The sequence below is a fragment of the Pelecanus crispus genome, chromosome W, assembly GCF_030463565.1.
Source record: "Pelecanus crispus isolate bPelCri1 chromosome W, bPelCri1.pri, whole genome shotgun sequence".
Classification (NCBI taxonomy): domain Eukaryota; kingdom Metazoa; phylum Chordata; class Aves; order Pelecaniformes; family Pelecanidae; genus Pelecanus; species Pelecanus crispus.
The window spans coordinates 17756172-17782746 of NC_134675.1; the positions used below are offsets into that span (position 1 = coordinate 17756172).

The 26575-nt window shown below is 44.4% G+C and overlaps 1 protein-coding gene across 1 annotated transcript in view; it reads right to left on the reverse strand.

The window, feature by feature from the left end:
- Positions 1 to 26575, reverse strand: part of LOC142596486 (protein Hook homolog 3-like) — a 133831-nt gene that overhangs the window by 49602 nt on the left and 57654 nt on the right. Inside the window, exons 6-9 of the mRNA XM_075725608.1 lie at positions 12458 to 12525; positions 7782 to 7844; positions 6682 to 6765; positions 5295 to 5458 (exon numbers count right to left, since the gene is read on the reverse strand). Of these exons, the coding sequence (XP_075581723.1) occupies positions 5295 to 5458; positions 6682 to 6765; positions 7782 to 7844; positions 12458 to 12525 (379 nt within the window). The remainder of the gene's footprint in view (positions 1 to 5294; positions 5459 to 6681; positions 6766 to 7781; positions 7845 to 12457; positions 12526 to 26575) is intronic.

Genomic DNA, 26575 nt, shown 5'->3' on the forward strand with positions numbered 1-26575 from the left:
GTTGTCATTAGAAATTACAGAGGGAGAATGCAGAGAAAGGAGATAAAGGAGCACTGAAAGACAGAGGTCCAGTGGACAGATGAGAAAGGTTTCAAAAAGTCTCCTAAACCTTGATGTAAAGAGCACAGAGGAAGGTGGAATGCCCACCTTTAGAGGCACTGCAGAAATTAAAGCAAGGGGGTGGGGGAGAGAAGAAGAGAGAAAACCTGTTTAGTAAAAACAGGAAGTGACAATCAGATTGTGGTAGGAATTGTTTCAGATAATTAAGAAAAATATCCTGAGATGAGTTATAAGGGCAATTTATAGTAACATGAATATACTATTTCTTTACAGTGTAGCTATATAGAGACAAGGAAAACGTGCATTAGCTGGAGTGAAAGATGGAGAAGCACAGACTGTTTTTCAAGAAACAAAAGGGAGGGGGTCATAGAATCATAGAATCATAGAATGCTTTGGGTTGGAAGGGACCTTTAGAGGTCATCTAGCCCAACCCCCCTGCAGTGAGCAGGGACAGCTTTAACTAGATCAGGCTGCTCAGAGCCCCATCCAACCTGACCTTGAATGTTGCCAGGGATGGGGCCTCTACCACCTCTCTGGGCAACCTGTTCCAGTGCTTCACCACCCTCACTGTAAAAAATTTCTTTCTTATGTCTAGTCTAAATCTATTCTTCTTTAGTTTAAATCCATTATTCCTTGTCCTGTCACAACAGGCCTTGTTAAAAAGATTCTCCCCATCCTTCCTGTAGGCCCCCTTTAAGTACTGGAAGGTTGCAATAAGGTCTCCTCGCAGCCTTCTCTTCTCTAGGCTGAACAATCCCAACTCTCTCAGCCTGGCCTCGTAGGAGAGGTGCTCCAGCCCTCAGATCATTTTGGTGGCCCTCTTCTGGACCTGCTCCAACAGGTCCATGTCCTTCTTGTGCTGAGGGCCCCAGAGCTGGACGCAGTACTCCAGATGAGGTCTTACAAGAGCAGAGTAGAGGGGCAGAATCACCTCCCTCGACCTGCTGGCCACGCTTCTTTTGATGCAGCCCAGGATACGGTTGGCTTTCTGGGCTGCAAGCGCACATTGTTGGCTCATGTCCAGCTTTTCATCCACCAGTACCCCCAAGTCCTTCTCTGCGGGGCTGCTCTCAATCCCTTCATCCCCCAGCCTGTACTGATATTGGGGGTTGCCCCGTCCCAGGTGCAGGGCCTTGCACTTGGCCTTGCTGAACCTCATGAGGTTCACAGAGGCCCACCTCTCCAGCTTGTCCAGGTCCCTCTGGATGACATCTTGTCTTTCTGGCGTGTCAACCGCACCACTCAGCTTGGTGTTGTCTGTAAATTTGCTGAGTGTGCACTTGATACCACTGTCTATGTCATTGATGAAGATGTTAAACAGCACCGGTCCCAGTACGGACCCCTGAGGGACTCCACTTGTCACCGGTCTCCATGTGGACATCGAGCCATTGACCACAACCCTCTGGATGCGACCATCCAGCCAATTCCTTATCCACCGAACAGTCCACCCATCAAACCCATCTCTCTCCAATTTAGAGAGAAGGATGTTGTGGGGGACTGTGTCGAACGCTTTACAGAAGTCCAAGTAGATGACATCCATTGCTTTTCCCTTGTCCACTGATGCAGTCACTCCTTCATAGAAAGCCACTAGGTTGGTCAGGCAGGACTTGCCCTTGGTGAATCCGTGCTGGCTGTCTCGAATCACCTCCCTGTCCTCCATGTGCCTGAGCATAGCTTCTAGGAGGATCTGCTCCATGATCTTCCCAGGCACAGAGGTGAGGCTGACAGGTCGGTAGTTCCCAGGGTCCTCCTTTCTTCCCTTTTTAAAAATGGGCACAACATTCCCCTTCTTCCAGTCAGCAGGGACTTCACCTGACTGCCATGACTTTTCAAATAATCGCTTCTCGGCCTTTTGGCTAGGATCAAGTGTAGTAGTCATATGTGAACACAAAGTGAGAAGAACTAAGAGAGAGGAAGAAAGCTTGGCAAGAGAAAGTAGAAGGATGGGAAAACTCATGCACAAAAGGTAATAAAAGGTTACAGGAAAGTTGATATCAGAATTACAGAAGGGTGTAGGAAAAGAGGGCAGAAAGAAGAAAAAACAAAAATGTAGGGAGATGTATTGGGTGTACATAGCAAGGTTTTGGTAGCATTGGGGGGGGTGTCAGGGGTGGCCTCTGTGAGAAGAGGTAAGGGGCTGCCCTGTGCCAGACAAAGCCGGTTCCAGCTGGCTCCATCAACAGACCCACCGCAGGCCAAAGCTGAGCCAATTAGAGAAGCTGGTGATGCCTTTGTGAAAACATATTTAAGAAAGGGCAAAACGCCACAGAGGCAGAGAGGAGTGAGGGGGAAAGTGTGAGAAACAACAGTGCAAACACCAAGGTAAGAGAAGGAGAGGGAGGAGGTGCTCCAGATACGGGAGCAGATATTTCCCTGTAGCCTGTGGGAGAGACCATGGTGGAGCAGATATCCACACTGCAGCCCATGGAGGGCCGCACGCTAGAAGCAGGTGGGTATTTCCTGAAGGAACTGCAGCCTGTGGAGAGCCCATACTGGAGTAGTTTCTCCTGACAAGTACTGCGGCCTGTGGAGAACCCACACTGGAGCAGTTTTTGAAGGACTGCAGGCCATAGGAAGGACCCACTCTGGAGCAGGGGAAGAGCATGAGGAGGAAGGAGGGGCGGATAGGAACTGTTATGGACTGACTGCAACCCCCATTCCCCATCCCCCTTGCACTGCTCAGGGTGTGGGGGGAGGTAAGAGGAGTCGGGAATGAAGGAGTGAAGTTGAGCCTGGGAAAAAGTGGGTGTGAGGGAAGGTGTTTTAATTTTTAGTTTTGTTTCTCACCATCCAAATCTATTTTAATTGGCAACATTAAATTAATTTTCCCCAAGTCAAATCTGTTTTGCTCATGATGGTAAGTGATAAGTGATCTCCCTGTCTTTATCTCGATCCACAAGCTTTTTCATCTTATGTTCTCTACCTGTCCTGTTGAAGAGAGGGAATAAGAAAGCGGCTGGGTGGGCATCTGGAAGCCAGCCAAGGTTGTCCCACCACAGGAGACACTCTAGTTTCAATTGAAAGAGAGGGAAAATAGAGGAGCAAGAATGAGAAGGTGAGGGTGAAAGGGACCCACTTCTCTCAGCATCAGCATTGACTTATGCAGTCTGAAAGCGAGGGTGAATAGGGAGTGCTTAGAGATAAATGTGGAAAAATATTTCCATGTATTAGAGGAAATACAGAGGGGGAGTAGAGGTCACTTGAGTATTAAGTGATTTAAAGAGTGGCCACCACTTCCAGCAGCTCCAGCCCAGGATTTCCTCCTGCCTGGCCACTGTAGCCCAGTTGGACCTGCAGCCTCTGTCCAGGCTGAGGGACGCAGCTGCTGCTTTCCCATTTGCAGGTTTAACCAGTAGCGAAGCTGAGCATGTATCCCAGAGACACACACCAACACACAGAACACTGACACAGCCAGCTACACAGACTGCCACAGACAAGGCATTGCCTTCAACAGCACCTACATATAGGTAGCCAAGTCCCCTTCCTCCTCTTTGGCTGGTAGAAATAGAAGGTCACTAGTGAAGGCACACACACAACACTCTCTAGGCTTACAAGCACATGTGCATTCATGGACCCTCCACCTGCCTGATACCCCTGCCAAGACCCAGGGTCTCCTATTGGCCAGCTAGAATACCTTGAAATTTGCTAGTGAACACACACACATACTCCCACACACACCAGGTTTGGGGAAGATACAGACACTCAGCCCCTCCCCAGCAGTCAGCACCAGGCACGTGGGCTATGACCCGCAGTCCCATTCCAGCCGCTGGCACCAAACCCCTCACTCACCTCATTCACACTGGTCCCTCCCAGTAGCTGGGTTTTGGGACACACATTGTTCCCACCCCAGTGGCTGACAGGTGAGACCCCCACCCGCTACAATAGCTGGCACTGAGACTCCCACTCTCTCCAGTCGTTGACACCATTGACCGGGGGCGCCTACACCCTCAGTCTGACTCGAGTAGCTGGCACCAAATCCACACATGCTGGTTCCCCCAGTAGCTCACATTCCAAGCACAAAGTCTGTAGAACCCTCCCTAGATCCAGAGAGCTATGTTCCCTCCAACTACTGACTCTAGGACCCTCACTCGCTCCAGTAGCTGACACCACAGGCCATGGGGTGCCTACAGCCCCAGTCTGACTCCAGTTGCTGGCCCCAAATCCACTCACACCAGTCTCGCCAATAGCTGGCAGTTAGTCCTTGCAGCACACATACACACAGGATAGAGAGTGAGATTACACAGAGAGATAATTAAGAAAAGATTTACTAAGACGACAGAACAGACTGCAGTGATCAGTCACAGGGCATACTGACCAGCCCCATTTTATACCCCTTTCTAACCCCCTCTTTGTTCCTTCCCCCTGCACATTCCTTCATCGATTTGTATAGTTCTATCGATTCCTTCACCCCTCCCAGTCCAGTGTCCAGGATCTCCCCTGGTTTACAGTCTTATCAATTGCAAAGTCCTGGTTGGTCTTCCTGGAAGTGGCAGCTATAGTTTCTTGATAGCCCATCAATTAGTATGACTGGCATGCTTTGCTTCTTGTCGCTGTCTCCATGTTTGTTTTGTCAGGTCTGTGTCGCTGTATATTTGGATTTTTGTCTTCTTTTCTTATCATCCCAATTTAGGAGTTCCTCAATCAGATAACTTTGCTGAAATAAGCATTCTCACACTCTCACATACGCTTATCATTTGGTGTGACTGACCAGGTTTTGTTCTCATCACTGTCTCCCTTATCATTTCTCGGTTAGGTTTGTGTCCCTGTATGTTCTTGTTTATGGTTTCCTCCTTTTCTTATTATCCCTTCTTTGCAGTGAAAAGTTCCTTGACCAGATAACCTTAAAGGAGCAGACACTCTCCTTCCACGTACCCTTACATTAAGGACTGTTTTTATCTTTCAGATAGCAAATAATTTCTTTTCAAACTTATAAAAGGAAATACTTTGCTATTAAAAATACTGTATGTAGTACACTCCATATCAAACTTTCAGCTAGGAATTGCTACAACTTCCAGGGAAGGGGAAGGGGAGTGGAAGCAGCATTTAAGTATTTTTTAAAAAAATCCACATTTTTCAAAGTCTGAGCTTATAAACAGGTAGATCATAACAGAAACTCCACTACTATGGTTATTATGCCACCCATTATAATAATTTAGCATAAATGCCAGTAGAACCAAAAGCATACAAGTCATACTGGCTGTCAACTACAGTTTATCCACCTGTGGCTTTTTTACCTGAATGTTTCTTCTTGGAGGTGCTCTAATTGGGTCTGCATCTGCAAGTGCCTACGACCTGCAGGGCTGTTGGGATCTTCTATAGAATCAGATTGATTCAAACGTTCCATCAGAATCTGGTTCTCAGCAAGTAAAATGCTCTTCTCCTCTTGAAGTGCTGCAACCTGTTGTAATAAAAGAACAGACTGGAATAATGGAGCTGTCAGCTATAAAGAGCAATTTTTTGGTGCACACAGCAAAACATTAACACAGCTCATAACTGGAGACATCAAAGTTCACAAAACTGTATTTCACAGGAACATATTGTAACTTTAATACTTTTTCATTTGATATGTGATGTAACCAATGTACTACAGCATTAGGGACGGGATTTACCATAAAGAAAACAGTGTTCTTACCTTTATTTCTCAGAAATATCTAAAGAAAAATATCTTAGTTATCAAAGAAGATTATGTCACTGTATTAAAGTCTGCCTACTTTTCAAGCACCACCACCTCATGCACACACCCTAGCACCCCATAGTAAGGTTTTTTTAACATGTTTTCCAAAGGAAACAATGTTTATACAATCACACAGAATATTCAAGTCTCTCATGGCCATACCTCTCCAAGAATTTTTTTAATCCAATGGCCAATTGCAAACAGACTTGAAACAGGAACAGAGGTCCCAAAGATGATTAAATTTCTGCCAGCTTTGTGAAAACAGGCAGTGGGGCAGAGAAGCCAAAGTGCTGTGACTCAAAGAACATCTGAAGCACAAGCTCATATTATTAGACACTATACAATCAAAATGCAGGTAGGAGGGGAAAAGAAAGAATATAAATATCCCAAGAGAAAGGAAATTTTTGATCAGAACTTTCATCCAACACAACAAAATCAAGCAACCGTCAAACACAAATCAATAAGGCACAAGGTTTCATTAATTCTGGACATTACTGCTTGGCTAAAAGCCAAATTATACGCCAAAATAGGAATTGATTGAAATGGCTCTTCTGGGTTCCAGGTTAAGTCTGTTGATGCCTTCCAGATCAGATATGCTCAGTTTACAGTAAAACTTAGTTTATGCATAGGTGATAGTCTAGACTAACTTAGATTTGGTTGTAACTTTTTACTGAACTCCTCCTAGGATTTCTGTAACTCATGAGTTGAGCAATGCAGCTCATTTCTTGCTTGAATGCAGAAAAGCTTTGTCAGTACCAATCACCTTAATGCTGACATCATTGAATCAATACAAGTGGGCACACATTTTTTGCTCTGCTAACATGGGTAAAGAAATACAGCAATTGAGGATTTTTTTTTTAAATATAAAAGGTAGATTTCCACAATAATCCCTTTCTTCATCTGTCAAAGAATTAACATACTTTTTTCTCTATTTGAAGATGACCTACCTGCATATCTAACTCATGACATCTCTGGGCAATTTCTTCTTTTGTTGCTAGGGCTTCATTTAATTCTTCTGTAGTTTTCTTCAGCTATCAAAAAACCCAATAATTTTTAGTTTCATAATTATATATCTCTATAAATGATATAGCAAAATTATGAATTATATGATTGTAAGTATTTTTTTTACATTTATGTAATACTGAAGTTTGGGGAAAAAAGAAAAGCAATTCTGCTTCTACAATGAAACAAAGTAACAACTGTAATCATTGTTTAATTTGTCTAACAAAGGTAAATATAGCTGAAGGTGATATTTGGTCTTGAAACAAAACATTGAAGTTATCACATTTATTCTGTAAACTGAGGCCCCCCAAAACCAAACAGCTTAGCTCTGAAGAATCTATTGCCTCTGTACACTAAAAAAAAAAAAGCATCGATACCACTTTTCTTTATGGATGCAAAGAATACATGATTTCAATTTTTAACCTAATTTTCAAATACACAAAAGATTGGGAGGTAGAATACAAGGAATAAACAGTTAAGATAAAACCTGTCTAGTCACTGGGAACTACTCTTACTGTACAACAGGGGAAACAATCAACATTGTGATGGAGAAACCTACCCATCTGAAAAAAGACACTGAATCTTATAAGCAGTGTGGAAACATTCCGTTACATCTCTTTAAGGGACTATATAATAATTAAAAGACTTATATCTTCCAAGTTTCTGTATGAATGTAGTCAGGGAAATAAATACCTACAAGAAAATTGGTCTGATAAAATATGCCCATAGTTAATGCATATGTATATTTTTTATTACACATAATAAGTTTTAGATGGGCCTTCTACTTTTCACAGACAGGTTCATAATCTTTAATTTTTTAAGTTTACAAGGGACAGCTGGCATAAAAATTAATTCCATCTACCAGAATTTATGTACTTCTACACAGATAACTGTAAAAAACAGTCAAGTTTTATTTTGTATCCATTATTCAAATTTTCCACAAAATTCTCCCACAATAGAAAAGGTAGACTGCTTAACAATGAACCATAATGATTAGGCACTGATTTCTTGTGATTAAAGGAAAAGAAACATCTCATTTAGATACCTGCCGTTCAAGGTCAATGTAAGCATCATTTCCAAAAGAGACTGGAGACTCTTTACTCATCAACTGCAATTAGATTACATTGGATTAGAAAAAACATAAGATTTATTTGCATATTAAAGTTAAGTTTCAATGAAAAATTAGGTTCATCTTAACCTTTAGGAAAGCTCTTTTTTCTGACAACAGTAACATTTTTTACTTCATTTTTATATGAGGTATATTAAAAAAGAATTACAGAAAGACATATTCAGGACTTATAATATCTAAAGTATGAAGAACATTACCTTACATAGTCATTCTCTTTTCTGAAATAGCACATTCATTATCTATCATGAAAGCTACACTATCCTTTGCAGAGCACTGTATTGAAGCAGCATTAGACTGGTGGCAGCTATTATGTGGCAGGCAAGATAGGTCTCAAATTGTTCTCTGGCAGTTGTTTTCATCTTTTCCCATTTTGAGAGCCCACATTCTTATTTTTGGTTTTGAAACGTCTGTAGCTCAACTAATTATAAAGAAATGAAGGAGGACCAAGCTTACTGTTCCCGATTTATCTGGAATTTGCAGATTTAAAATTTATACTCTAGAATGAGTATTTTTGAAACAAGCATTAGATTTCTTTGTAATCTGACTAATATATCTGACTAGAAGAATGGTTTGTAATGGTTTTAGTGAGGAAAAAATGATTGTCAAGTCATTACTTTCTTAGAAAGCCCCAGATTGACTGACATGCTTATTGGGGGAAAAATAGTTTTCTTTCAGGAACCTCACCCACTGATCAACTACAACAGATAAATGGCTAGAAATAAATGTAAATATTACAAATATTTTAAGACCAAAGAACCCCCTACCCCCAGCAAACAAATTGTCAGGGCAGGCTCAAAACAAGAGACAAAGACATAAGATTTGAAGGTTCTAGCAAGCAATAGCTCAAACAGGCTGAGCTCTGACTGCCAGCCAGTTTTATTAGTTCCCCTGATAACACACCAAGGGCAGCTGTCGACACAATACTTACAAAACATCATTTCCTTGGAATGGATAGCCAAGTATCCCTGACACCAGTTAAGGTGAAGTTAAGGTTGAAAGCAGTACCATAAGAAATTTTAAATATATATATATATTACAAATATGTTGCAAATAACTCAAAAAGAAATGTTTTTGCTCCCTGAAAAAAAAACCAAAACACAAAACAAAAGTAAACCAGTAAAATATCCCAAAACTTAGGCAGGAAATCCGGCACTTGCCTGTTCCTGACAGCACTGACTTAGAGACAGAAAAAAGAAGCTGATCTAGCAGGAAGTTTAGGGATTTTTTTTAAAATCCTAATTTTAAGAACTCTCGATCTGCAATTTTAGTCCTTGAAATGATTCCATAGTCATCCAATAGGATCCAAGACTGTTAGAATGCAACATGAGTCAAAGAGATAAGTAGCAAAGCCCTCAGGCTCAAGTGACATCTCTTTAGTGACATCTTTTAGAGATGTAACAGAAATAGTGAAATTGCTCTAGTGTTCAACATGGAATTCATCATTCTTGCTCACATTCAGAAGCAATTTGATTACCAGTGAAGGCCTAGGAAGGAAAGGCATATTGACAAAGACATAAGAACTGTTATTTTCTTCTGAACACTTGCCACACTTTCTAGTCAGAAAGTACAGGAAACTATTCCCCTGCAGTAAACCTCCATCATGAAGCCTGACTGAGCACATGAGAAGTTACTCATGGCAACAGAGTGGTGACTAACATTATTCTGTAGTTTTCTTCTTTTATGCTTCCATCTGCATTGTTAGTGTAATTTATCAGTTAAAGATCAAGAAAACTGCATAGAGCAACTCTCCAGGCTAACGACTGCTAAGCAGAGCAGAAGAATGGTCTTTCCCATCTCCATAGTCTTAAAAATAAATCAAGATTCCTATTACTATCCTTAAAACAACATTTTTACAAAATACATTGCAGTGCATTTATTAACATGCTACAAAGTATTATCAGGAATGCCTTAACTAGTCTATTAATCTTGCTAATAAGAGACAAAAGAATGTTTTGCTGAATGTTTCTCTATTTCATTTGTCCAGTTACAACATTTAGTTGTTCAGATTTTTTTTTCCAATTATTAGATAGAAATTTTTAAAAGCTTTTGATACTGTCTCTCACAGTATCCTTCTGGACAAAATGTCCAGCATACAGATAGACAAGTCCATAATATGTTCGGTGAACAACTGGCTGATGGGTCGGGCTCAAAGAGTTATAGTAAATGGGGTTACATCAGGCTGGCGACCAGTTGCCAGTGGGGTTCTCCAGGGCTCAGTTTTAGGGCCAGTGCTCTTTAATGGTTTTATAAATGATCTGGATGCAGGAGTTGAATGTACATTAAGTAAGTTTGCCAGTGATACTAAACTAGGAGGAGCTGTGGACTCCCTTGAGGGTAGAGAGGCCTTACAGAGTGATCTGGATAGACTAGAGAGCTTGGCAATCACCAACCATATGAAATTTAACAAGAGCAAGTGCTGGATTCTGCACCCGGGATGGGGCAATCCTGGTTATACATACAAATTGGGGGATGAGAGGCTGGAGAGTAGCCCTGCGGAAAGACATCTGGGGGTTTGGGTTGATGGCAAGTTGAATAGGAGTCAACAGTGTGCCCTGGCACCCAAAAAGGGCCAACCGTGTCCTGAGGTGTATCAAGCACAGCATGGCTAGCCAGTCAAGGGAGGTGATTGTCTCACTCTACACTGCATTGGTGCGGCCCCACCTCGAGTACTGTGTGCAGTTCTGGGCGCCTCAATACAAGGAGGACATCAAACTATTCGAGTGTGTCCAGAGGAGGGCAACCAAGATGGTGAAAGGTCTCGAGGGCAAGACTTATGAGGAGCGGCTGAGGTCACTTGGTTTGTTCAGCTTGGAGAAGAGAAGGTTGAGGGGTAACCTCATCACAGTCTACAACTTCCTCAAGGGGGGCAGCGGAGGGGGAGGTGCTGATCTCCTCTCTCTGGTGGTCAGCGATAGGACACATGGAAATGGCATGAAGCTGCGTCAGGGGAAGTTCAGACTGGACATTAGGAAAAGGTTCCTCACTGAGAGGGGGGTTGGTCACTGGAACAGGCTCCTCAGGGAAGTGGGGATGGCACCAAGCCTGTCAGAGTTCAAGGAGCGTCTGGACAGTGGTCTTAGTCATAAGGTTTAGTGTTAGGTAGTCCTGCGAGGAGCAGGGAGTTGTACTTGATGATCCTTATGGGTCTTTCCAACTCAAGATATTCTATGATTCTATGATTTTATGAAAAAAACCTACAGTATTTGTTTGCTTATATAAAAGCAGTATAATACACTTCAGGAGCTACACAGCAGGAAAGGTAAAGGAAGGGGAGCCCATTATCAAAACATTCTTTAAGTCAGTGTATTAGGTTTACATGGCAAGGTTTTGGTAGCGGGGGGGGGGGGCTGTAGGGGTGGCTTCTGTGAGAAGACACAAGAAGCTGTCCCCATGTCAGACGAGCCAGTTCCAGCTGGCTACAAGACAGACCCACCACTGGCCAAAGCTGAGCCAATCAGCGATGATGTTAGCACCTCTGTGATAACACAGTTAAGAAAGGGTTAAAAATGATGCGCAACAGCAGATGAGGGAGAAGAGTGAGAATATGTGAAACAACCCTGCAGACACCAAGGTCAGTGAAGAAGGAGGGGGAGGAGGTGCTCCAGGCACCAAAGCAGAGATTCCCCTGTAGCCTGTGGTGAATACCATGGTGATGCAGGTTGTCCCCCTGCAGCTCATGGAGGTCCACATTAGAGCAGACATCCACCCTGCAGCCCGTGGAGGACCCCATACCAGAGCAGGTGGATGTGCCCTGAAGGAAGCTGTGACTCTGTGGAGAGCCCACGCTGGAGCAGGCTCCTGGCAGGACCTGTGACCTCGCAGGGGGCCCACGCTGGAGCAGTCCATTCCTGAAGGAATGCACCTTGTGGAACGGACCCATGCTGGAGGAGCTCTTGAAGAAATGCAGCCTGTGGGAAGGACCTACATTGGAGAAGTTTGTGGAGGACTGTATAGTGTGGGTGGGACCCCACGCTAGAGCAGGGCAAGAGCGTGCGGAGAAAGGAGCGGCAGAGATGAAGTGTTATGACCTGACTGCAACCCCCTATTGCCCATCCCCCTGTGCTGCTCAGGGGGGAGGAGGTATAGAAAATTGGGAGTGAAGTTGAGCCTAGGAAGAAGGGAGGGGTGGGGGGAAGGTGTTTTTAGATTTGTTCTTATTTCTCATTACGCTACTCTCTTTTTAATTGGCAATAAATTAAATTAATTTCCCCAAATCAAGTCTGGTTTACCCACGACAGTAATTGGTAAGTGATCTCCCTGTCCTTATCTTGACCCATGAACCCATTGTATTTTCTCCCCCTGTCCTGTTGAGGAGGGCAAGCGATATAGCGGCTTGGTGGGCACCTGGAGTCTAGCCAAGGTAAACCCATCACAACTGAGGAGATTTAAACTTCTAGAGAAGTGGGGCATGCAACCAAAGTTCTTTGACATGAGGAAGGCTTGCTTGATTTGTTTTTCTAACTCAAAAGAGGAAAATGTTTCTTCTAAAATTGCAAAGTCTGTGCCCCTTTTTTCATCACAGTGGAAAAAAGTATGGCTTTTTGTAATATTGAAAGGCTTAATTTCTAGACACTATGGACACTCTAACATACCTCCTGAATGGCTGTCATGACAACATGTTGAACTGATTCTTCCATCATCATTATGGTTTGTATGTACTCTGAAAATAAGAGCATTCAGGTGTGTTACTATTTAAGCTCGAGAAAGTCACATAGAACATGAGATCAATAGTAGTATCTTTCCTACAAGCTGAGCAGGTGCTACAGATGAGACTGAAATTTATAATTACCTTTCAAGTTTCAGGCCAGCAAACTCAAGAACGCATTATAGAAAAAAAAAGTTTATTCAAACATAAATCAAAGCTCACTGGAACACTGCAACATGTTTTTTGCCTATGATGGCCATTTTTTTCTTCCCCATTACTTCCCAAAAGAACTGTACTCTCCAAGTGCTTTTCTCCCTTTGTTCCCGAATTATTCAGGCAATAGAAGAACAGGATCCAAGGATGGGCTGTCTTTTTCCATGACTTTGACTCCTTGTCCTGCCTTTCTTCAGCACCCTCATTTCACAGAATTTCCATATGAGGTCTTGAGAAAGCACAGAACTAAGAATACAATAAATCCTCTCCACATTTTCTCTTCATTTTCTATATATAGATGTGACCTGTATTGGAAGCATGCTGCAAGAGGATTGAGTGGTTAGAATGTCAAATTCTGATGTTTAGACTGAGTCAGAATTTGTGACTTGTCCAATATCATATGCATCCCAGCCAGGTACCATGACCCTTTTTTTTTTCCCAAATGCCATGCATATCATTGTTATGATTTGTCTAAGAGGAAGATGTTGGGAATCAGCCACCTCAAAGTAATTTAGAAGAGGCATGACAGTAAATAATCAAACTACATATAACTAGATTATACATCTATGTATCATATATTTTTAATGTTTAGACTGACAGAATATGTAATGTTCAGGGAAAGATACATTCCTCACTAATAAATGCCAAGCAGCTACCAAAATAAAGAATGAGAAATTTACACTTCTGTGACCAACCAACACACCCCCCCACAGTGGAAGAAGGATCAGAGGAATCATAGAATCATTTAGGTTGGAAAAGACCTTTAAGATCATCAAGTCCAACCGTAAACCTAACACTGCAAGAATGCTGAGCTCAGGGAAGAATGTAAGGAATGATCGCCAATTATTGTAAAGAAAGCTGAACTTACCTCAACACAAGGGGGACTGGAGGGTAGCCTTTGTTTTAGCTATAGGGCTGTACCAGTGGGTCATCAGGTTGTATAAACAGCCTTCCCTGAGTAATCAGTAGAGAGTAATGGCTTCCTGAGATAGCCAGATTAGCGGGGGGGGGGGGAGTGTATATGTGCCTCAGCCCAACATAATGTAGAAAAACCGGACAATTAATAAAATGAACTTTGAGGAGAGCAACGGGCTCGAGCTAACTTCAAGACACGTATTCCTTCCAGGCAACTGGGGACACCCAGTGTTGCAATGGTGAGCATAGAGAGATCGGTAATGGGAATCACATTTGTACCGTGATTCAACTGTATGTTGCAATTGCTATATTATGCTTGTATTGTGATTTCAGTATATTGCTGTATCACTCTGCTAAATCAAAATCCCATGTAACATCAAATATCTTAAAATAAGTAAATTTTATATTAAGCATTAAACCCTCCTCGTGTTGAAAGGGCTAAACCTCTGACAGTCCCTGACTCAGTTTTAGTTATTTGCTGAGCAGAGTACATAAATAGGTCAGATATTTCGAAGAATGTGACTCCTTGTCTGGCACAATCAAAACAGACCTTAGGCAAGCTCATTAGGCTTCCTGTGTAAAGCACTGGTAACATAGACTCAGGACACCTCTGCCAAGATGAGCACTCAAGGAACTGGTTTTGTAACATTCCAAGGCCAAAGGACTGATGAGCTAATTCAGTGACCATATATGGACAAAGGAGGCCCAAAGTTCAGCTAGCGGACAAGTGAGGAAGACTACTGGAGACCACCGGAGGACCCCCGAAGACCACCAAAGAGGACAACTATGCCTGCGGATTGGACATTTGCATATGCTAATGAGTTCCATGAAATCTCATGTTTATATGTATGAATTCTCAGAAATCTATGAATATGTATGACTTTATAGTATATAATCTTTGGAAGTTTGCCAAATCGTTGGAGCACCCCAGTGCTGCCCAGCGCTGTAATAAAGGATGCCTGCTTAATAGTAACTTTGTTGCTATTGAGTTTTATTTTAGGAACTTTCTGAATACTCCGTTTCCTCCTACGGAGAGGTTTGGCCTTTGAGGAATAGTATCTGTGAATTTTTGTATCAGTGTGGAATATCTAAAAGAACTTGGTCAGAGAGTATTTGACTGATAACTTCAGAGATGTTAACTAAGCAGTCAAGTGGAAGAGAGGTGGCTTAAATTAATAGTTATTTATGTACTTACAGAAGGGAAAACATTTGTATTCTAAATAAGAGGATGGCCAGACTTTCTCCTGCTTAAGGGAAGAATAAAAGTAGTTTCAGGATGAGACATTAAAGCAATTTAGAACCCTGAGAAAACTGGAAAGGGGAAATTAGCTTAAAAGCTAAGATACACAATACAAGAAGACGACAACAATCTTGAAAACCGAGCTGCCATTTTGCCAGAAAGGAAACAGAAGTGAGGTGTATTAGGGAGAAACAGCCTTTGATAGAACCTTAGTGTAAATACAGAAGGCATAGCTTTTTCTTTCACTTATCCACCTACATTTTTTATGAAGACTCTTGCAACTTACCCCAATATCTGCTGGAGGGACAACACAACAGGGCATAAGCAATCCAGGAGGTTCCTGGAGTGCATCGATGACAACTTCCTGACTCCAATGAAAGAGGAAACAATGAGGAGAGGTGCTCTGCTATACCTCATACTCAAAACCAAGGAGGGACTCATGGGGGATGTGAAGGTCAAAGGCAGCCTTAGCTGCAGTGACCATGAGATGGTAGAGTTCAGGACACTGAGAGGAGGGTAAAAAACAAGATCACAAGACTGGACTTCAGGAGAGCAGACTTTGGTCTCTTCAGGGATCTGCTTGGTAGATTCCCATGGCATTATTCCAGGGTCTGGAGGGAAACAGGGGCCAAGAAAGTTGGTTGATACTGAAGGATTGCTTCCTACAAGCTCGAGAGCTCCATCCCAACAAATATGGAGTCAGGCAAAAATTCCAGAAGACCTGTATGGATGAACAAGGAGATCCTGACAAAACTCAAACACAAAAACAAAGTATACAGAAGGTGGAAGCAGAGACAGGTACCTTGGGAGGAATACAGAGACATTGTCTGAGCATCCAGGGATGAGGTTAGGAAAGCCAAAGTCCAAATGGAATCGAATCTGGCCAGGGATTTCAAAGGCAACAAGAAGGGTTTCTCGAAGAACCTAAGTGGCAAAAGGAAGACTAGGGAAAATGTGGGCCCACTGCTGAATGGGGCAGGGGACCTAGTGACAAAGGACATGGGAAAGGCGGTGTCTTGGTTTTGCCTGGGATAGAGTTAATTTTCTTCCTAGTAGCTGGCATAGTGCTGTGTTTTGGATTTAGGATGAGAAGAATGTTGATAACACACTGATGTTTCAGTTGTTGCTAAGGACTGCTTATGCTAGTCAAGGACTTTTCAGCTTCCCAGGCTCTGCCAGGTACACAAGAAACTGGGAGGGGCACAGCCAGAACAGTTGATCCAAACTGACCAAAGGGCTATTCCATACCATAGGACATCATGCTCAGTATATAAACTGAGGGGTTTGGCCGGGGAGCAGCAATCACTCCTCAGGAACTGTCTGGGTATCGGTCGGCGGGTGGTGAGTAATTGCATTGTGCATCACTTGCTTTCTATATTATTATTATTGTTATTATTATATTGTTATTATTACTACTACTATTGTACTTAATTTTGTTTCAATTATTAAACTGTTCTTATCTCAACCCAGGAGTGTTTCTCACTCTTACTCCTCCGATTCTTTCCCCCATTCCATCGGGGCAGGGGGAGTGAGCGAGCGGCTGCGTGGTGCTTAGTTGCTGGCTGGGGCTAAACCACGACAGGCAGAGATACTGAATGCCTTCTTTCCCTCAGTCCTTAACAGCAAGATCAGACTTCAGGAAACCCATTTCCCAGAGACCAGGGGAAAATCTGGAGCAAGGAAGACATACGCTTGATGGCAGAAGATCAGGTCAGGGAATACTTAAGCAAACTAGACATACAGAAGTCCATAGGATGTGATGGGATGTACCCACGAGGGCTGAGGGACCTGGCTGATGTCATTGCGAGACCACTCTCGATAATCTTTGATCAATCATGGTGACTAGGATAAGTGCCTGAGGACTGCAGGAAAAAAAATGATCTTTGGGTAACTGCTCATTGTTCAGGTCACTATTAATCATCTCCAGCACACCTAATTCCCTCAGGTACTGGATACCTTTCTCTGTGGTGGTCAGTTTGCCTGGGCAGTATATAACATCTTTCTTGAAGGGATACATTTCCTTCATGCCTGGCAGTAGTCGCCTCCACAGGCTGAGGGTTTGTGCCCCTTTTCCAATTGATTTGTCAATGCCCCCTTCCCTGGAAAGGGATCCCAGCTGCTTGGCTTCCTTACCCTCTAATTCCAGGCTACTGGCCCAGTGATCCCAGCTTTGGAGCAGCCACGTGACAATGTGCTCGCCTGGACGGTGACTGAAATCTTTTCGCATATCTCGCAGCTCACTCAGGGATAGGGATCGGATGGTTACCATCTCATTTATGGGTTTTTCCTCCTCTGGTTCTCGTGATGACCCTGGTTCATCTTCATCCCTTACTAAACGAGCTGATTTTCTTGTGTATTTTTTCTTCTGTATAGGGGCAACTGATACCGGCACGGGTTGGTTCTCTGGTTTAGCCACGGTGCCTGTCACTGGGGTTGGAGTGGCTGCAGTTCCTGTGGTGGGGGTTTGAGTAGCCACAGTGCTTGTTGTTTTGTCATCAGATCCAGAGACCTTCTCTTTCTTTTGAGGGTACTGAATAGTGTTGACCACGGCTTGATAGGCATGGGCCAGCCCCCAGCATGTTGCAATGATTTGTGTCTCTTTGGAGTTGCCAGGGTGACAACATCTTTTTTCCAAATACTTTGCTAGTTCTTCAGGATTCTGCACTTGTTCAGGGGTGAAGTTCCAAAACACGGGAGGTGCTCACTGTCCCAGGTCTTGCCCATACTATCCCACACACCCTGCCACTCTTAACTATCCAGCCTTGGGGCAGATCTCTGGATGATATTCTTAAACTGCTTACTAACCTTTGTCAAAACCAAAACAATATTCCCAAGAAGTATCAATAGATGTATCTTAACTGCTCAAGGATGTTCAAGATACAGAAAAGTTGTTGTAATGAAGGAGGAAACATCATCGAAGAAGGTAGCAAAGGTGCCATTCTGTATATCCTCCACAACAAACCTCTCAGAGGAAGAGGTATAATTGCTAACTCTCTCCATGAGGTGGTACCCGAAATACAGTAATGACTTCTGTATGAAACCCAAATACCAAAGAATGCTCAAGGTCAGGGTTTTGATAAGGAGCCTCCCAAGCAAAAGATTATTAATCACTGCAGAGCATAGCACACTGCACAAACCAACACCAAGCTTTAACATGTACTGCAAAAAAAAGAACATGGTGCAGATCAGATGAACTAATATCATGACCAACAACTGTTAACAGACTCCTTAATACACTCTGGTTAATCTGTTATTATCTCAAACCCTTTGTGCCCCACGTTGGGCATCTCTGGCACAGCAGCACTCAGTGGTGGTGTGACTTAATTTAGACCATGATGAACCTCATGAGGTTCAACAAGGCCAAGTGCAAGGTCCTGCACCTGGGACGGGGCAACCCCCGGTATCAGTACAGGTTGGGGGATGAAGAGATTGAGAGCAGCCCCGCAGAGAAGGACTTGGGGGTACTGGTGGATGAAAAGCTGGACATGAGCCGGCAATGTGCGCTTGCAGCCCAGAAAGCCAACCGTATCTTGGGCTGCATCAAAAGAAGCGTGGCCAGCAGGTCGAGGGAGGTGATTCTGCCCCTCTACTCTGCTCTGGTAAGACCTCATCTGGAGTACTGCGTCCAGCTCTGGGGCCCTCAGCACAAGAAGGACATGGACCTGCTGGAGCGGGTCCAGAAGAGGGCCACAAAAATGATCTGAGGGCTGGAACACCTCTCCTATGAGAACAGGCTGAGAGAGTTGGGATTGTTCAGCCTGGAGAAGAGAAGGCTGCGAGGAGACCTTATTGCGACCTTCCAGTACTTAAAGGGGGCCTACAGGAAGGATGGGGGGAATCTTTTTAACAAGGCCTGTTGTGACAGGACAAGGAATAACGGATTTAAACTAAAGAAGAATAGATTTAGACTAGACATTAGAAAGAAATTTTTTACAGTGAGGGTGGTGAAGCTGTGGAACAGGTTGCCCGGAGAGGTGGTAGAGGCCCCATCTCTGGCAACATTCAAGGTCAGGTTGGATGGGGCTCTGAGCAACCTGATCTAGTTAAAGCTGTCCCTGCTCACTGCAGGGGGGTTGGACTAGATGACCTCTAAAGGTCCCTTCCAACCCAAAGCATTCTATGATTCTATGATTCTATGTTAGTCTCCACTCCCCATTAGACTTTCGCACTGGCCATATGGGACTGTGAAAGGGTGAGTGAGTCTTGCTGATCACTCCTTGGCTCTCCAGTTGACGAATCAGCTTATGGATGGGATTCGGGGAGTCTCGGTTGGTGCAATATTGCCGCCCGGTGCACTGTTGTGGTAGTGATCGGCACCTGTTGTTCTTCGACCCTCAGCAACCCCACAACGGAAGGGTCCTCCGAGAGACCGGGCAAGGTGGACAGCTGTTTCATTTCCTCCGTCTCCAAGTCAGCTATCCCAAAAGCCCACCAGTACCCTTTTGGGTCCTTGAAATACCCTCTCCTGAGGTAGTCTATGCCAAGGATGCACGGAGCCTCTGGGCCAGTCACAATGGGGTGCTTCTGCCACTCCAGCCCAGTTAGGCTCACCTCGGCCTCCAGTACGGTTAGCTGTTGGGATCCCCCTGTCACTCCAGAAATACAGATGGGTTCTGCCCCTGTACAGCTTGATGGCATTAGGGTACACTGTGCACCGGTGTCCACTCGGACCTTCTACTCCTGTGGGTCTGATGTGCCATGCCATTGAATCCTCACAGTCCAGGAAACCCTGTTGTCCCTTTCCTCCACCTGGCTGGAGGCAAGGCCCCTCTAATCCTGGTCATAGTATTCTTTGTTCACTTCCTGTAAATACGAGTCAGGAGTTCCTTTATTAAAATCAGGAGTAAGATCAGCCCTTCTCCCCTGTCTGGGAAACTTCCCACTGGAGACCAGAGCAGCGCTTTTCCTGGAAGAACCCCCATTTGTGATTGTTTTTTCCTTGCAACTCACGCACCTGTGCCTCTACGGTCAAGGTAGAGTTTCCATCCCACTTCCTCATATCCTCTCCATGGTTATGCAGGTAAGACCACAGGGTGACCCGTGGCGTGTATCCTCTATATCCTCCCTCTTGAGCATAAGGACATTGACTCCCAATGGCTGAGGGAAAGAAGGCATTCAGTATCTCTGCCTGTCGTGGTTTAGCCCCAGCCAGCAACTAAGCACCAGGCAGCCGCTCGCTCAGTCCCCCTGCCCCGATGGAATGGGGGAGAGAATTGGAGGAGTAAGAGTGAGAAAAACTCCTGGGTTGAGATAAGAACAGTTTAATAATTGAAAGAAAGTAAAGTAAAATAGTAGTAGTAATAATAACAATATAATAATAACAGTAATAACAATATACAAAGCAAGTGATGCACAATGCAATTGCTCAACACCCGCCGACCGATACCCAGACAGTCCCCGAGCAGCGATTGCTCCCCCCCCCCGGACAACCTCCCCCCAATTTATATACTGAGCATGACGTCATATGGTATGGAATAGCCCTTTGGTCAGTTTGGATCAACTATTCTGGCTGTGCCCCCTCCCAGTTTCTTGTGCACCTGGCAGAGCATGGGAAGCTGAGAAGTCCTTGACTAGCATAAGCAGTACTTAGCAACAACTAAAACATCAGTGTGTTATCAACATTCTTCTCATCCTAAATCCAAAACACAGCACTATGCCAGCTACTAGGAAGAAAATTAACTCTATCCCAGCCAAAACCAGGACAGCAAGGAAGTGCTTACAAGGCACCATTATGGCTAAATCCCTCAAAGACTTTCTAGGACGTGAACATGTTGGGATGCCTCTCTGAAGTGCCTGTACACTAATGCGTGCAGCATGGGGAATAAACATGAGGAGTTAGAGATCTGTGTGTAGTTGCAGGGCTACAGACTTGTTGGGATCACGGAGACATGGTGGGATGGCTTCCATGACTGGATTGTTGCAATGGAGGGATACAGGCTCTTCAGAAAGGACAGGCTGGGAAGAGAGAGCAGCTGGAGTGCTTGGAGCTCTGTCTGGGGTGGATGACGAGCCACCCGAGAGCTTCTGGGCAAGGATTATAGACAGGGTGGGTAAGGGTGACACTGTAGTGGGTGTCTGCTATAGGCCACCTGACCAGGAAGAACAAGTGGATGAGGCCTTCTACTTGAAGTAGCCCCACGTTCGCAGGCCCTGGTCCTCATGGGGAACTTCAACCACCCTGATATCTGCTGGAGGGACAACACAGCAGGGCATAAGCAATCCAGGCAGCATCAACTTCCTCATCCAAGTGGTAGAGGAGCCAAGGAAGAGAGATGCTCTGCTGGACCTCATACTTACCAACAAGGAGGGGCTCATTGGGGTTGTGAAGGTCAAAGGCAGCCTTGGCTGCAGTGACCATGAGATGGTGGAGTTCAGGGTCCTGACGGGAGGCAGCAGGGCAAAAACCAAGCTCATAACCCTGGACTTCAGGAGAGCAGGTTTTGGCATCTTCAAAGATCTGCTTGGAAGAGTCCCATGGGATAAGGCCCTGGAGGGAAGCGGGGGCCCAAGAAAGCTGGTTAATATTAAAGGACCACCTCCTCCAAGCTCCGGAGAGCTCCATCCCAAAGACTAGGAAGTCAGGCAAAAATGCCAGGAGGCCTGCATGGATGAATAAGGAGCTCCTAGCCAACTGCAAACAGAAAAAGGAAGCATACAGAGGGTGGAAGCAAGGACAGGTAACCTGGGAGGAGCACAGAGACATTGTCTGAGCGTTCTGGGATGAGATTAGGAAAGCCAAAGCCCAAATGGAATTGAATTTGGCCAGGGATGTCAAAGGCAACAAGAAGGGCTTCACTAAGTACATAGGTGAAAAAAGAGACTAGGGAAAATGTGGGCCCACTGCTGAATGAGATGGGGGACCTGGTGACACAGGACATGGAAAAAGGCTGAGGTACTGAATGCCTTCTTTCCCTCAGTCTTTAACAGCAAGTTTGGACTTCAGGAATCCCATTTCCCAGAGACCAGGGTAAAATCTGGAGCAAGGAAGACATATGCTTGGTGGAAGAGGATCAGGTTAGGGAATACTTAAGCAAACTGGACATATGTAAGTCCATGGGCCCTGATGGGATGCACCCACGAGTGCTGAGGGAGCTGGCAGATGTCATTGTGAGGATGCTCTCAAAAATCTTTGCTTGATCATGGTGATTGGGAGAGGTGCCTTAGGACTAGAGGGAAACAAATGTCACTCTGTTGTGAGTTAACCCTGGTAGGCTAAGCCCCACACAGACACTCAATCCCCCTGCAGTGGGATGGGGAAGAGAATTAGAAGGGTAAAAGTGAGAAAGCATGTGCATTGAGATAAAGACAGTTAAATAGGGAAAGCAAAAGCTGCCCACACCAGCAAAGAAAAATAAGGAATTCATTCACTCCTTCCCATCAGCAAGCAGATGTTCAGCTGTTTCCAGGAAAGCAGGGCTTCATCACGCGTAACGATTACTTGGGAAGACAAACAACATAACTTCAAACATCTCCCCTTCCTCCTCCTTCCCCACAGTTTTTATTGCTGAGCATGATGTCATATGGTAGGGAATAGCCATTTGGTCAGTTGGGGTCAGCTGTCCTAGCTGTGTCGCCTCCCAACTTCTCATGCACCCTCAGCCTACTCCCTGGCGGGGCAGTGTGAGAAACGGAAAAGCTCTTGACGCTGTGTAAGCACTGTTCAGTAATAAATAAAACATGGGGGATTTATCAAAACTGTTTTGGTCATAAACCCAAAACATAGCCCCATACTATGAAGAAAAGTAACTGTATCCCAGCCAAAACCAGTACACACTGCTACCTTCAAGAAGGGCAAGAAGGAGGATCCTGGGAACTACAGGCTGGTCAGCCTCACCTCCATCCCTTTGAAGGTGATGGAGCAGCTAATCCTGGAAACCATTTCCAGGCACATGAAGGACAAAAAAATCATCAGGATTAGTCAGCATGGCTTCACCAAGGGGAAGTCATGCTTGACCAACTTGAAAAACTTCTGTGATTCAATGACTGGCCTGGTGGATGAGGGCAGAGCAGTGGATATTGACTAGCTTGACTTCAGGAAGGCCTTTGACACTGTCTCCCATAAGATCCTCTTAGAGAAGCTGTATGGGCTGGATGAGCAGACAGTGAGGTGGATTGAAAACTGGCTGAATGGCTGGGCCCAGAGGGTGGTGATCAGTGGCACAAAGTCTAGTTGGACACCAGTGACTAGCAGTGTACCCCAGGGGTCAATCCTGGGTCCAGTCCTGTTTAACCTCTTCATTAATGATCTGGATGATGGGGCAGAGTGTACCCTCAGCAAGTTTGCTGGTGACACAAAAGTGGGAGGAGTGGCTGATACGTCGTGCTGTCATCCAGAGGGACTTTGGAGAAATGGGCTGACAGTTCAACAAGGGGAAGGGCAAAGTCCTGCCCCTGGGGAGGAACAACCCCAGGCACCAGTACATGCTGGGGGCCACCCATCTGGAAAGCAGCTTGGCAGAAAGGGACCTGGGGAGCCCTGGTGGACACCAAGTTGAACATGAGCCAGCAATGTGCCTGTATTGGGTCTGGCTGGGATGGAGTTAACTTTCCCCATAGCAGCCCTCATAGTGCTGTGCTTTGTATTTGTAGCTAGAACAATGTTGATAACACACCAATGTTTTGGCTCCTGCTGAGCAGTGTTCCCACAGCATCGAGGCTGTCTCTTCAAACTCCCCCCACAAAGGCCAGTAGGCCGGGGGTGGGCAAGAGGTTGGGAGGGGACATAGATGGGACAGCTGACCCAAACTGACCAAAGAGATATTCCATACCATATGACATGGTGTTCAGCAATAAAAGCTAAGGGAAAGAAGGAGGAGGAGGGGAAATTCATCATTAAGGCGTTTGTCTTCCGAAGCAACCACTACGTGTACTGAGGCCCTACTTCCCAGGAAGTGGCTGGACATTGCCTGCCGATGGGAAGCAGAGAATAATTTTTGTTTGTTTGTTTCCTTTGCTTCCATGCGCGGCCTTTGCTTTTCTTATTAAACTGCCTTTATCTCAACCCACGAGTTTTTAATCTTATTTTCTCCCCTCTGTCTTGCTGAGGAGGGGAGTGATAGAGTGGCTTGGTGGGCACCTGGCAGCAGCAAAAAGGGTAAATGGTATCCTGGGCTGCATTAGACAAAGTATTGCCAGCAGGTCGAGGGAGGTGATCCTTCCTCTTTATTCAGCACTGGTGAGGCCACGCCTGGAGTCCTGTGTTCAGTTCCGGGCTCCTCAGTACAAGAGAGATATGGAGCTATTGGAGAGTCCAACGAAGGGCCACAAAGATGATGAAAGGACTGGAGCATCTCTCCTATGAGGAAAGGCTGAGAGAGCTGGGACTCTTTATTCTAGAGAAGAGAAGGCTTGGGAGGGATCTCATCAATGTGTGTAAACACCTGAAGGGAGGGTCCATAGAAGAGGGAGCCAGGCTCTTTTCAGTGGTGCCCAGTGACAGGACAAAAGGTGATGGGCACAAGCTGAAACACAGGAAGTTCCATCTGAGAATCAGGAAACACTTTTTTTACTGTGCACTGGAACAGGTGGCCCAGAGAAATTGTGGAGTCTTCATCCTTGGAAATATTCAAAAGCCATCTGGACATGGTCCTGGGCAATCAGCTCTAGGTGGCCCTGCTTGAGCAGGGGGGGTTGGACCAGATGACCTCCAGAGGTCCCTTCCAACCTCAACCATTATGTGATACTGTGATTTTAAGTGTTATGAATAACTGCTTGCATTTTTACCTTAATCTGACTTGAGTTAAACATAATTTAAGGGAACTAGATAACAATAAGACATTACATTCCCAAGGATGCAACAAGGGCCCTGGAACACCTTAAGAAGGTTTAGATTGGATATTAGGAAAAATTTCTTCACGGAAAGGGTAGTCAAGCATTGGAAGGGGCTGCCCGGAGAGGTGGTGGAGTCACCATCCCTGGAAGTGTTCAAAAAATGGGTAGACATGGCACTCTGGGACATGGTTTAGTAGGCACGGTGGTGTTGGGTTGACGGTTGGACTGATGATCTTAGAGGTCCTTTCCAACCTTAATGCTTCTATTCTAGTTTTACTTTCATTAAAAAATAATCCAGCCACCAAGCCAGGAAACATGAAATTAATTATTACTCTACCCTTAATTGGTTTAGTGGTGGACTTGGTAATGTTAGGCTAATGTTTGGACTGGATGATCTTAAAGGTCTCTTCCTACCTAAACAATTCTATGATTATATGATTCTATTCTATGATCCTTCCTCTTTATTCAGCACTGGTGAGGCCATGCCTGGAGTCCTGTGTCCAGTTCTGAGCTCCTCAGTACAAGAACGATATGGAGCTACTTGGAGCATGCAAAGCAGATGGAGCCAGGCTCTTTTCAGTGGTGCCCAGTGACAAGACAAGAGGCAATGGGCACAAATGGAAACACAGGAGGTTCCGTTTGAACATCAGGAAACACTTCTTTACTGTGAGAGTGACTGAGCTCTGGAACAGGTTGCCCAGAGAGGTTGTATAATCTCCATACCTGGAGATGTTCAAAAGCCGTCTGGACATGGTCCTGGGAAACCAGCTCTAAGTGGCCCTTCTTGGTCAGGGGCATTGGACCAGATGACTTTCAGATGTCCCTTCCAACCTCAACCATTCTGTGATTCTGTGTTTTTGTAAGCTTATATTCTGATATCTTTAGCCCAACAAGTGTAATATGCAGCAGCAAACCTTCTTAAAGAATTGCTGTTTCCAGGAACTAGTTGGTCTGTATTCTATTCTGAAAGTTAGTTGAAATGCCTTGACATGAAAATCATCTCTTGAGTTGCATATAACTTTTTTTTTAAGTGTTGATGCTATGCCTTGTGGCAATCTGCTTAGTGTTAAGGATGGATTTGTAGTGCCAAGACTAATATTATTGTTGTTCCTATTATTCAGAGATTAAGAGCAGAAAGAGATTCTTTAAAAGAAACTATTGAAGAGCTCCGATGTGTACAAGCACAGGAGGGTCAACTCACCACTACAGGTAAGAGACAAAAAAGGAGATTAAATATATCTTTTCTAAAGTGCACAGAGGTCTTCTGGAGAATACTGGATATGTCTTTAATTACCAGATAATAAACCTAAAATTCAGCTAAACTCAAACCCCACTTTTGGTATTACTTTGTTTTCAAATGCATATAAACTCATGAAACTTTCAGTTTGACTGAAATTTTTTATGTTTAGTCTCTTCCCACATATGGTGGGTTTAGAAAATGTTTCTCCCTACCCCAGGAATTTGATTTCTGAAGTCATGCTCAACATCTCTCTCATCTCCAAAGGATATTATGTAACAATTTCCTGATGCCTACATGATTGTTCATATGCTGCAATTTATTTCCACGTGTTACGTTGCACAGCTTTTTAATTCTTATATAAAGCAATCAGTAAACCATCCACCATAAAATCACTTCTCCAGAATGGGTGAAAAAAGGAACAGTGATTGTTCTCCAAATTGTGTTGTGCTTGTCTTTCCTTCTTGCTAGAGGCCTGACATTTGTATTATTTCCCAATTACTCAAGAGCATTACTCTAAATCTATCAACTTGTAGAACAAAGTTTATTCCTGGTCTTTTAAAAGAAAGTTACTGTTCTTCCTGGTAAACTTTATATCTCTTTTCTTGACACAGCACTGGTGCCCCTGGGAAGCCATGAACCTTCAGACAGTCTAGCAGTGGAAATTGTTACTCCTGAAATCAAGTAAG